Source organism: Mesitornis unicolor, unplaced genomic scaffold (genome assembly GCF_000695765.1).
Source record: "Mesitornis unicolor isolate BGI_N332 unplaced genomic scaffold, ASM69576v1 scaffold49342, whole genome shotgun sequence".
NCBI classification, from domain to species: Eukaryota; Metazoa; Chordata; class Aves; order Mesitornithiformes; family Mesitornithidae; genus Mesitornis; species Mesitornis unicolor.
The window spans coordinates 10,001-22,887 of NW_010168082.1; the positions used below are offsets into that span (position 1 = coordinate 10,001).

The 12,887-nt window shown below is 36.6% G+C and overlaps 1 protein-coding gene across 1 annotated transcript in view; it reads left to right on the forward strand.

Annotated features, from left to right (window-relative positions):
- LOC104536321 (serine/threonine-protein kinase Nek7-like) overlaps positions 1 to 10,217 on the forward strand; it is a gene marked incomplete at its 3' end in the record, with an annotated part of 17,046 nt that extends 6,829 nt beyond the window's left edge. Inside the window, exons 3-4 of the mRNA XM_010178892.1 lie at positions 9,487 to 9,549; positions 10,107 to 10,217. Of these exons, the coding sequence (XP_010177194.1) occupies positions 9,487 to 9,549; positions 10,107 to 10,217 (174 nt within the window). The remainder of the gene's footprint in view (positions 1 to 9,486; positions 9,550 to 10,106) is intronic.
- Between the last annotated feature and the right edge of the window lie 2,670 nt (positions 10,218 to 12,887).

The window sequence follows — 12,887 nt, forward strand, 5'->3', positions numbered from 1 at the left end:
GGTAACATATAAATTAGCTGTATAAGAATAGTCCTAAACAAAGCTTGGAATCTATTAAAAAAATAAATATGTCGTGGTGTCTAATGTGAGAATATGTTATGCAAATTCATGCATTTTTAATAAATAAGTATCTGTAAGTATTTTTTCAGGTAGTAACCATGCTTTAAAAGTATATAAATTAAGAAAGGTATATGTGTAATCAAACTTGTAATAGCTGAAAGGAATTACTGCTGAAAATTACCTGAAAGAAATAGAAATCAAAGCTGTGCTTGTATCTATAGCTCAGTGTTTCCTTCAGATTTCAGAATACTACTGAGATCATATTATCATGTTTGTGAATAATATATCTGTATGTGGGACCCTATATAGTAATTAAATGTGAGCACACCATGGAATTAAGTGAATTGCACTGGTCGAGGTACGTTCCTGATGACTCTGAAGATTCACAGCTTAACCAGTAGTGGAACAGCAGTTTTATCACAGAAGAAGGAAGAGCAGCAAACTGATTAAGTTACTGCAGCCAAGAAGCATTAAGGCCTTGTAAATTTTAGCATAAGAAATGCACTGATAATTTGTTCAGATATTTTGTCTTTGCAGCTAGCAGTTTTTAAAACATTTTAAAGCAAAAGTGACAGTTTAATTAAAAAAACTCTTAGCAGCTATAGAGGCTATCCAGTATTATTTCCATTGTTGATTTTTTTTTGGTTTTGGTTTTTTTTTTTTTGGTTTGGAACTGCTCAGAGATGTTTGTTGCAGGACCATTACCCTCTAAAAATTCTCTATTGGATTTACTTTGAGAATTCCCTGACAATGCATTTAGTTTTGAAAATGAAACCAAAATTGTCATTTCAGCTCTGATCTCTTGAGATATGTTTAGTGTATTTCTTGAAGGAGTACTGCCATCAGTTATGAACGGTTTTTCTTGTTACCTTTAATATATTGCAAAATAACGTGTCAAATTTCATAGTGTTTCTGGATTTTAATAACTTTATTTTTTGCTGTGCTAATGCATGCTCTGTAAATATCTCTGTCATATCTTGACTTGCTGTTCCATTTCTGTGATTGCCTGTGCTCTGCAGCACCAGGAGACAAGGCTAGTCCTGGCAGTCATAAAAAAAAAAACAACTTGGTTCTCCCTTCTGGGAAAACTGCCAGATTTATGCTACTTCAAAAGCTGAAATATATTCTAAGAACTTTGATTAACAGTCTTAAAACATTAGGCTAATTCTTCCTTCTTTTTCAGTGCATGAGAAACCAAAAAGGTCAAATGTGACTTGAAATGCATGTCCATTAAAGTGGATGTGGAATGCCTGGGTACTTGAAGAAAGTCATAATGTCCAGCCTTTCACTGTTAACTATGAAATTTTTATAACGGTGTTTGCATTAATAATGCACAGGCATTGTAGCATGTGTACTCCTAACAGTATTTCAGAAGTTGGTATGTATAGTTGTATTCTTGCATCAGATTTCCTAATTTGACAAAAGATATTTTTCAACTAATGAGGAAGATACCATGCTTTTCATGTGTGGGTATGTTTCTATAGCAGAAAAGCTTTCTTGTTCAACCATTTAATACAGTTCTAAGGACATACTTGGTTGTTGGTAGGAAATAGAACTAGTGAGTTATGGCTCTCCAAAATAGCTTTATTCAGATAGTGTTCAGATGGTCTTAAAATATCCAACGTATGCTGCTGGTTTTCCATTGAGTGCTATTGCCTTGTGCACCTCAGGAGGGGCTGTGTTCTGTGATCTGTAAAACCACTTTCTGTATTAAGGTTGGGTGTATGTAGAAGACTATTATCAGAATGGAAAGTGAGATTTGGTTAAACTGTAAGGGAAAAAAATTTCTTCAGTGTATGATGAAATATTACCTGGAGTTCAAAAGGTGTATGGCAGCTCTAAGTGTTTGGCACAGCCGTTTGTTTGTGTAGTTGACATCTACAGCTCTTTCATTTGGACAGAATACTGTCTTAATTGTTACTGTGTTTCTGTGATTTTGTTAAATATAGTCACAATATTTAATTTCCCCATATAATTTGTTTTCATACGAGTCTTTTGGTGAGAAGTGGTAGCTTTTCAGAGGAGCTCTTGTGAGTCTGCTCTATGATGGTGCTTCTTGCTTTTAATTTCAGTCATGGTTTTTTATTCAAATTCAAATAATGCCCTTTTTTCTGAATCCTCATTAATGGAAGCTCCAATGAAGACAAAATGGGAAGAACGCTTATTTCTGTCATGAGAGAGGCTCTATTCTCTCTATTTTAGATCTGTGCATGGATACCGCTTTCCACATTGAGTCAGCATCTCTAAGTGTTAAATAACACAACTGAGATCTGGACTTTATTTTACTCTCTTGTTTTCTGCTGTTTCTCATCTTACTTCTTACCTACTATATGCTGTCCTCTCTGACCTTGCAAGTTGTCCGTTACACTCCCTCCCAGTTTTGTTTTCCTTGCTGGGTTGGGTGAATAGCTCTTTTCTTTGTGTATTTGGTCAGTGGTTTCCCATGTTTGTCTCTACCTTCAAGGTCTGACGTGACTTGGAATTATTCATTTACCCTCTCTTTAAGAGTTACTGGATCTCGGGCCATTATTTTTTCCAAAGGATTGCCAGTTTTGAGTTCTTGCGAATCCTTCCAACAAAAATGTTTATTTTCTGCTATTAAAATTCCATTTGGCTGAAATATGTACAATATTGATAAATGTTATATTAATGTGTACAGAATGTATGCTCGTGGAACTCAATGTGAGCAGAAGCAAGTGGCAGTAAGATGCTGTGGGAGGAAGGACAAGCAGATGGTGAAAGAAACCACTTTTTCTGAATTTGTAGTTGCTGCTGAGCCCAGATGACATGAAGAAGTAGTAGTCTTGATTTGGTTTCCAGTAGGATATGTAGCAGAGTGAAAACTGTTTAATTTGCAGTTTCTTTTTAGTAATTTAACCAGCACAATATATGAAATGGTATGTTGGGTCTCTTCTTCACACTGTACCCTTTGTGCTTCATTCCCCCATATGTGGTTTGCCACCTTGTAAATGATATTTATTCTCTCTTTTCCATGGAACTATGTTTCTGAGATGCTCTTAAAATATTACCTAAATAAAACCAGAATTAAAAAACAAATCTTCATTACTTCACTTTCATTAGCATCTAAACTACGCTTTGAGTAAAAAAAACATCAGGAAAGATCAACCACAGATGAACATATGCTGTGTTTATGAACATAGCAGTGTAAGTTTGAAGAGCTTCTAGATAAGTTTCTTCACATGTTTTAAGTCTGAGGCCCAAACTGTACTGGAAGATCATGCCTGAGGAAGAAGCAGTACATCCCTACTACTACCACCCCAGAGCCACCCTGCGCTAGGATTCTGAATGCTCTGCTGGTCACTTCCAAGAGGGAAGTAAACAACTGCTAGATACTGGAATAAGCAATCGCAGAACATCCCTAAAGAGCGCAAGAGTTGTAAATATCTAAAGTCAGTGACTGTAAGGCTGTATGAGTTCACTTTCTGAGCTATTCTTTAAGTAAACCTTAATACTTTAAATTTTGAGTATATATGTGACACTGCAGATTTCAACAAGATTCCAGATTCAATACACTTGTGTCTTGTGCTGCTCCACCTGTCCTTCCTTCCCCGTCATTCCAAAATTTGTGACCCTTGTGTTAGAGATTCAGACAATGAATCCTTTTATCTAGCACTTGCATTCATTATTCATTGTACATTGTCAGTGGATTGCTACTTCAGGCCTGAATTAGAGGTAATTAATCTTAGGAAAGCACTTGTAATTTCACACTTTATGAAGCGCTATTGTCTCAGCACAGCAGTGCTATGGTGGCAAAATACCCTTATTGCTAATTGTTGCTGTGCAATATCATATCTCTTAATATTTACGTGCATTCAAGTCTTTATTTTGCTTGCTTGTCTGTAGGTTTATGTTACAGCAGTCGTGTTTGTGTTTTGCTTTGGAAATACTTCTTGCTATTTTTATTTATTTCAAACAAATAGGTTAAATTGTCATTTAAATGAGGAGGTTAGAAAGACCTTTATCCTTTTCAGTAATGAAAAAGAAAACCTGGAAAAGTGATGTACTTTAGGGCAAGAGCAATTAAGTAGATTCCCAACTTGGCAGGTCACTTCAGATGAGTTAAATTGGTACCTGGTAATTGATCATATACAGTCTACACTTAAAAGCTAAGGCCTGATGTTTTCCATTTGGTGGTTAAATATTTCTTCTTGCTATGCATGTAGCTTTCTAGGAGCTGTGGTTGTGTGTGTGAGCATGTACGCAAGAACTTTACTCGGGAGGTTATTTCATGTTGTGCAATTTTTTTTGTTTAGTTTACACATCTGCTTAGGGAACAGTTCCTGCTCTGTATCTTACAGTACCTTAGAAACTATTTTAAAAATATCGATGTCTCTTGATAGTGCTTAAAACTGGTGTTTCTAGGATGCTGAAAGAGTAAAATTACAGTCTATGCCCACATGAAGGTACTAGAGAAGTAATTCAGTGCAGTTACCAGAGATCCCTTGGTTGCATTGTGCGCAGAGGGGAATATTTTGGAATAAGTATCAATGTATGCTTATCTTTCTACTCTTCCTTTGTATGCTGTTGATTGTAGTAGTAGATGAAGAGCCAAGAGTTAAAAATGAACTTAATGCTAAGTGGAGAAAAAAAAGTTGCTGAGAGTTTTTAAAATGTTCTCTTAAGTCTCTTCTTCTGTATTTGCCTAATTGTTTTCAGGAATTTCACAGTAATTGGTAACTAAAGCATAGTGCTTTCTATGATGAGGTTTTTTGATCACATTCTTCATGAAAACTGGCACATCATAAAAAAAAATTGATGTAACTTTTGCTTATTATTAGCTTTTCCACAGCAAACATAATTCCTTTGTAGAAATGTCAATCTTATCATAGTCCTTGAAAATAGAAATGGGGGAAAAATAATTAAAATTTTAAATAAGTGTACTACACTGTGCAATTTGTGCTGACTAGAGAAACACATCTCCAACATGAATTACCCTGTGATCCTGACCTCTTAAGTGGAGTCAAGAATTAGAATTTATTGTTAGTCTAATTAATGCCCTAGCAGTCTAATCAAAATGCAGCAGTTTTTATTGTTAGCCAATTACAGTGATGCTAACAGTTGCCATCTAATTACTGCTGGTTCCCAATAATCGATGTGTACAAGCTTCTTTGCATCGACCCTGTTCAGGCTCACCCTTGAGCTTCCTGAACTCGACTGAAAGGAGGATGCTGGTGGTGGCTCTATGTGGGATATGCTGGGTGCTTTCAAGCAGTCAGTTGCTACTGCTTTGTATTGGTCCAAAAGTTTACCAATCTTAGTCACATTGGTTTTGTTAGACCTTCATTGTATCTGCTATCATTTCCTTAAGGCAGTGCAGTTGCACAAAGCTGACTCTAAAAATAAGTTAGACACAAGTCATCTGACTGTAATGACTTTGGTACAATTAAGTCTCTCAACTGTAAATCATGTGCTGCTGCAGCTAAATCTGAGCTCAAAAAAGTAAGTTCAGGCCAAGCAAAGTCCAGCCAAAACATGGAAAGTCTTTAGGCCTCCTGTTTCTGAGGCAGTCTGAAGCCTATGGCCTGCCAATAGCAATGACAGTACTATCTTTATAGGGCTACAAATTGTGTGTGTGAGAAATCTGTGTGCAACACACATGATAGAGAGCAGGGAGCATAAGCTGAGCTTTCAGGTTGGCTTGCTGAGTAATAGCAGCTGAAGATGGAATTAGTCTGCTTGCAGAGCTACGAGCGGTTACAGTTGTGATGGAAGTACTGACATCTCTTCATGCTGGCCAATAGTAATTGGCCCTGCAGTACACCACAAGCGAAGGACAGCTTCTCTGGAGCGATCATCTGGTCTGTGGCAGCTCCTGCAAAACAGGCTTTCTGACTGCTGCCAGGTGCTGTGTGTAATTTTGACATGCACTTGAAAGGATGTTCTTAAGCTCTTAAAAGCTTTCATTGCAGCTTCCATTTTTCAGTGTGAGACGTTCCTCAGTGTTGAGTCATCTTCTGGTGATGAAGTGTGGAGGATTTCTCATTGTGTTTACAGTAGCCTCCTTGTGAGCTGACACAGCTTATTACACCGGGGGCCTCTGATCCGAACTACAGCAGTTTGGAAAAATGGAAAGATAATCTATTCAGAAAGAAAATCTCTGCAAGCTGTTCAAATCTAGTATGATAGGGCAGAGGCTCTTCTGAGGCCATGGATTGGGCGGGTTTTGTTTTTCATTGTTTTGTGTCTTTTTTTCCAATCTTACTGTTGTTGGAGGAGGTAAATGTCTGTGAAACTGTAATTCTGGATTTTGTGGAAATGCTATTTATAGTTTTTTGAGGTTAGATCTGGACCAAACTCTAAGGAAAAACCTCAAGAACAATATACAGTAAATCTTCAGATAGTCTCTTTGCGTTTGTGAGGATCAAAAAAAGAGTCAGACTTTGTGTCTTGCTTTATTTTATTCAGGTAATGTTAAAAATATGCCACTTTGCTGTATGAAGTGTAGCAAAAGTATATGGAGTCATGTCTATAAAACTTAAATCTGTCCTTTCATGAGAGCAGCTGCTTGGTCTAGTGTATGCAGGCTGTTTAATAACAAATTAGAAGTGCTGGGACCACCAGCCAGAACACACCAAAAAAAAAAAAGTCTGTCTTTCCTATGATCCTGTATCTTTCACAGTCCTGTATCTAGGGCTTTATTTTTGTTGTTTTGTTATTCCTCTATGACGAGCACCGATTCATGTCATTATTAGATGTATAGCTTACAAAAAATTTCTCACAAAATTTGCTTGTTTAGGTGTGTAGGAAACTGGTAGAGGTAAGTTAGTATTGAAACAGTCATTGACAGATGGAAAGTGCCCTGGTTTTTCACAAAATGAAACTCTTCTGGCTTTGAATCTTGAAATTGTGCTTTGAGTGATTTTTTTAAAATGTTGCAAGTAGATAATTTGTGTACAATTTTCAGTCTAAAATTCTGTCTGCAGCTTTGATTTTATTCTTCAGTGTGTTTGGAGTTCTCTGTCTATGTCAAATCTCTGTATCATTGAGTAATATTCACTCACTATTATCTAGAACTTAACAGAAGTGTGAAGTTCCAAGATGTGCCCCTATGCCTGTCCTGTTTTTCCCCTAGTTTCCCCATGCACACTTTCATTGATTTGTTTTTTTTGTTTGGGTTTTTTTTTTGGAGGGGGAGAGGGGGTATAAAACTTCCAATTTGTTGGTCTCTTGTGAATTATGATCTTGTGCCTTCCCAGTACTTCCTCAGTTAATGTGCTGCCTCTCATATTTAGAACTTTTCTAAGTGTTTCCTAGAAAAATCATTAGTTCTTCATGACTGTACCAAATACTAGGACTTGAGTCTATTGTCAGAATGTTTTTTTTCATGAAAAGTTGAGATCTGTAACAGATGCAGGCTATTTCATCTGCTTCACTAAACTAACTCTTCTGTCTTTTTCATGAGTGGTATTTACCTCTTAATACCTGTACCTGTAATTTCAAATATAATACTAACTCTTTTCTACTACTACTACATCTGAAATGGCTTTATTTCTTAGTGTTAGCATTCCTTTCTCGTGACTTTACCCTGCTGTGTTTCTTTTAAGTCTCCCACAGTCTCCTCCTTGAATGATTACTTCTAGCTCAGTCTGTTTGTTTCCCATCATCCTGGCATTAATACACAAGTATTTGTGAGATGGTTTGTTCCCTTTCTTTCTTGGTCAGTAGTTTTATTTTCTTCGTTCCTCCCTCCTCCTCATTTTCTTCTTACGCTCTACAAGCCTGACATTTCAGTTCTTGACTTGCAGTTGTCTTTTTGTCAAAAAGTGAATCTTGAATCCACCCCAGGCTGTTTTTTGGTGTGCCAGCTCTGAAGACGGAAGATTGAATGTCTGAAGGGAAGTAGTGGTTAGTCAAGAGCACATGTGCCCTGTGAGGGCTCTGCTCCATGGATGAAGTCTCTAGATGACTCCTTTCACTTGATTAAAGGAATGGCAAACTTACTGTGCCTGGTGGCATGGAAAATTAAGATGACGTTTAGCAGATCATACGTGGACTTCCTGATTTGCTTGAAGATGTAGAGAGTGAAAGAAGGTGTGATTCACATGGACAGTTACACAGCCAGTTTGAGATGATGTCTTTGCAGACATTTTGTACTCAATGTGCTGTTAATCCTTATTTTTGTTTCTGGGATTGGTGGCAAGATATGAAATGAGAGTTGTCGCCTGCTGAGCTTTTGATCGTTTTGAGCTGATGGAGTCAGGTACCAGTGATCATCACAGCACATAATAAATTTTTTCCTGGACACTGTGTAGAAAGAAATGATATGCATTGAAAAGATGTAATTGGAAAATGCAATCTCATAACTGTTGTGGCAATTAGTATGTCTCTGTCATTCTTTTGGATAGATCAAAATGTAATAGTAGACCACAGAGAAGTTGATGAATGGTGGGTTTTATTTTTTTTGTTTGTGTGGTGTTTTTTTGTTGTTGTTTTGGGTTTTGGTTTTTTTTAATTCAGAAAGTAATGGCAAATGAGGAGTTCTTGAAGTAACATTCTTGTTATTTCTAACGAGAGAGGTCAGTCACAGTGCACAGAGATGCACATCTGAGAAAGTGAAGTGAGAAGGGAACCCAAAGGTCATGAAAAAAAAAATGAAGTGAAAATAGGAAGACATTAGATCAAATATGGATGTGTAGAACATGGATAAGGACTTCAATGGCCGGAAAAAATTACTCCAAACAAAAATTGAAAGTGCAAACTAATGTGGTTAACTGGAGGAGGCAAATATGAGATAGATACGTTGCAAGGTAATTTGGAGCAGATGGGAGAAGGGAAAAAAATGAAGAGCAGAGATGTCTAACTGTAAAAGGCTGTAAAAGTCAAGATGACAGATGAGGGCTTAGAAAGAAGTGCTCTAGTAAACAAATTACAAAACCTGAATCTCTGCTTAGCTTGCTGAAGGGAAGGAAATGGGAGAGAAGGAATTGGAGGTGACAGTGAAGTTTTGATCCTGAGAGGGAGTAGAAGTGTATGCATTATTTAGAACAGAAAATGAAGGAAGTAGCAAGAGACCAGGAAAAAAGGTGTGCTCAGTACTAGAAAGAGTCAGTTTGTGATAATGGTGTGGCAGGAATGGGAGAGGAAGCTGACACTTGGATTAGAACCAACTTGAAGGAAATGCGCTGAATTACTGCGGTGTGTTTGAGCACATACGCGGAAGTGGCAATTAAGTCATTGGAAAGCTTGTACTTACAGTGGACTCGTTTCCTCTGAGGGGGCTGAAAGAATGAATATAGCAGTGAATCAATACATCAGAGCATTAGGAATATTTTTACTGCGATGTTATGTCTTGCCATGAAATGCATAACACTGGTTGCTTTGCATATACTATGAAATAATGATAATGATCACTCAATTTGCTGTATTTTTATCACTTAATAAAAATGTCTTCTCTCTTGTGTATAGATATTTGATCTAATGGATGCCAAAGCCCGTGCTGACTGCATCAAAGAAATAGATCTTCTTAAGGTAAAGGATTTGTTTGAAAAATGTGCAGCCATCTTCAAATTACATTACCTTTTGCAAAGATATACTTGAGGTGTTCACTGTTGTCTGTGTAGAGTTTTTATAAGCCTCACTTAAGGAATTTTGTAATCTTTTCATTGCTTTAAAAATTAACATTGAGAAGTAAATTTACAGAAAAATGGGTAACTTTTCAAGTAGAAGTTTCTGCTAAAACCACAGTATTGTTAATAACTGTGTCCTGTGTACAGTAAAATACTGATTTTTAAAAGCTGACTTTGCTGTTTCAGGTAACAGTTTAGCATGCTATTGCATAGATATGTTGAAGAAAAATTCCTCTAAAATTGCCATGTCAGTCATCATGTTGATCCTAAAATGCCATCATGTTCTTCCAAAATGTTTATCTGTAAATGCTTCTCATAAACATAGACTTTTTCTATCATACTGAAATACACTTTAGAGGTTCTTTTGTTTGCCTAAATAAGAATGTTTCATTTGTCAGTCTTAAAAGATAAGATGTGCTCTACACTAAAATGTATGTTGTTGTTGTTCTGCTTTCTTAGCAACTGAATCATCCAAATGTAATTAAATATTATGCCTCATTCATTGAAGATAATGAACTGAACATAGTGCTGGAGTTGGCTGATGCTGGAGATCTCTCTAGAATGATAAAGGTAGGGATTAACTGTTTTAAAAAAATTAAAAGCTTCTATCATTCAACTTCTTTGGCTTTTCATTCTGCATGCTCATCACAGGGTGAAGTGCAGTGAAAGTGTCAGGAGTTGCAGAGAAAAGTAGAGTGTTTAGACTGACTTCTTAAATGTATGCCCAGTGTCGATGCTTATGTAAGTATTTTTAACTGTTGCCCAGAATGTAAGTGCAGATGGGGACATAACTAAACTGACATTATGTTAGCGTTGGGGAGAAGGAAAAAAAAATAAAGCACTGTCACCACTGTTTAAGAACAATAAATGTTGACAGTACTCCTGATTTTTGGCACAGTTCTGTTTTGTGTTCCAATGGTCTGTTCTCCATAATAGTAGTAAAAGCAGAGGAGGGCTGGTGTCATAAGGCAGAAGTTGTTTCCTCTAGATCTTGGGCTTCAGCTGCTAAATACTTTAGCAAACAAAATAAAAATTAAAATGGAAATTACTGCATCATTTTATAGGTCTACTGAAATACTACTTTGAGACTAATAAATACTATGAGAGTATGTTATATTTGGTTGAAATCACATGCAGTGAACTAACTGCTATGTGGTTGTGCATTATGGGTTAATTTCTTTCTTTTGTAGTTTTTAAACGCCTGTTCTTTAGCTAATCAGAAAAAATTATTCAAGACTTGTTATATAAACTTTGTATTCTGAAACTTACATTACCCTTTAACTAGCTTTTTTTGTCTTTGTTTGTCATCTGACAACTACTTCCCCTCTTTTCCTACCCTTTTTCCACTGAGTCTTGATTTTGGTGTGTCCCTTTGGTGTACTTTCTTATGTGCACACCAGTGTTATAGTTGTCAACACAACGTAACTCTGGGAGCAAATAATGCCAGTCAGTTAGCATTTGCTCAGCAACAGTCAGGCACAGAACAGAGTTCTGCTCTTCTGCTCAGGGCCTACTTGAATAGAGAATTTTAATTTTTTCAGTAATGAGTTTCATACTGATTTTTTTTTTTTTTAAATGTTTTGAAGAATACTCTCTTCCAGATTGATAATTGTAAGGCAGGACAGTCAAAATTTGGTTCTAAACAAGTTGACAGCGTTCTGTTAATATTTATATCCAAATCTGATATTTTTCTTCATCTCATGAATTATTAATTCTGTGGGCTTACATTTCATAAAACATAAAGGAAGGTTTGTCTTTTCTTTTGAATGTTCAGTTTTGACACAACAGTTATTAATGTGAGTACTCTGTGACAGATTGCCTTATAGCATGTCTGGGCTTATGACCCATTGAAGCTTTTTATTTTTCCCCTGCCTTTTTTTTTTTTTTTTTTAAATTTCAAATCCAGTGTCTGAGTAACAGCTTCTTCAGTGCAGTTGGCCTCATTACACCTTGTCCAAGTCGGTGGGTATTTCTTACAGGCTCGATCTTGGAGACACTTTGTGACTGTCCTCTTAACACAGGGATCATGTTTAATGTAGCAAACTTAGATTGCTGTTTGATGTTAATGACAGCCTATCGGGCTATTATTAAATATGTATGAGGTGTCACAATGCACTCCCGTCTTTATGCTGGTGGTAGAGAAAATGATTTGGTAGACTACTTGGACAGTATGAGTTTAAAAGTGGGACGCGTCAGTTATAGAGTGTCTTCTTAAAGAAGTATTTTAAAAATTGACTGAAAAATAAATGATATGTAGTGGTATGGAAGCTTCCTAGCAGAATGGCTGCCTGTCACACTACTAAGGTAAATGATTGTGTTGTGTTACTAAACAAACCATGCTTTGGTTTCCCCTGGTCTTGCTGGAATGCTGTTCTAAGTTTGTTGGAAGATGTGGAGGCACCCAGAGAAGAATGTTTGGGTACCAGGCTTGTTGTGTGATTTATAGAAAGGATCAAACATGTTTTTGAAATTGTAAATGACCACAGCTTGAATGACAGTGAAACCAATGTTAATGTGAGGGAAAACGTCTTAACTAGTTTACTTGGATATTTGTTATGACATTATTGGCACATCAGAGAACACTTGCAAAGCTACTGTGCCTCACAGTGCACTTTAATGAATTCTTTAGTTCTTCCCTTAATGAACCACATCCTTGCTGCCCAGCTTTTATACTATCTCTCTTGTTACCTGTGAATAATACCCTCTTTGTCCCCATTGAGTAGACAACTAAGGAAAATCGCTGCATTCATATGGGTTCTGACAGAATTCATAGAATCTCTTGTATGTCCAAAAAAAAAAAAAAAGCAGCTGTTCATTGGCATTTAGAATTCGCATAATAAAATCAGAGGTATCTCAGGAGTTCGCTGTTTCTCTGTGTGTTTACGTATATACATACACAGATACAATCCACTTTATTTTTTTTTTAATGACCTCTGTCACAAGGAGATATATCGGTTCAGCCACTATCCTCAAAAACAGGAGGATCCAAAATTGAGGATTTCTTATCTTACAGCTGTTAATGGCCTGGTAGAATTCTTGGACATGGCATATCAGTAATACCAAGATGCAAACATTATCAATGAGGAGGAAATACTTGGCTTTGACTGAACAGTTGGTTTTGCACTAGAATATGTATCTTGGTACTGTGTGACCACTGCGTAGGGACGATAAAAGAAGGACAAATTCTTGATTTTTCTGTATCTGTGAGTTAGGCTTCTGGATTCTGTTTTATCGAAGATT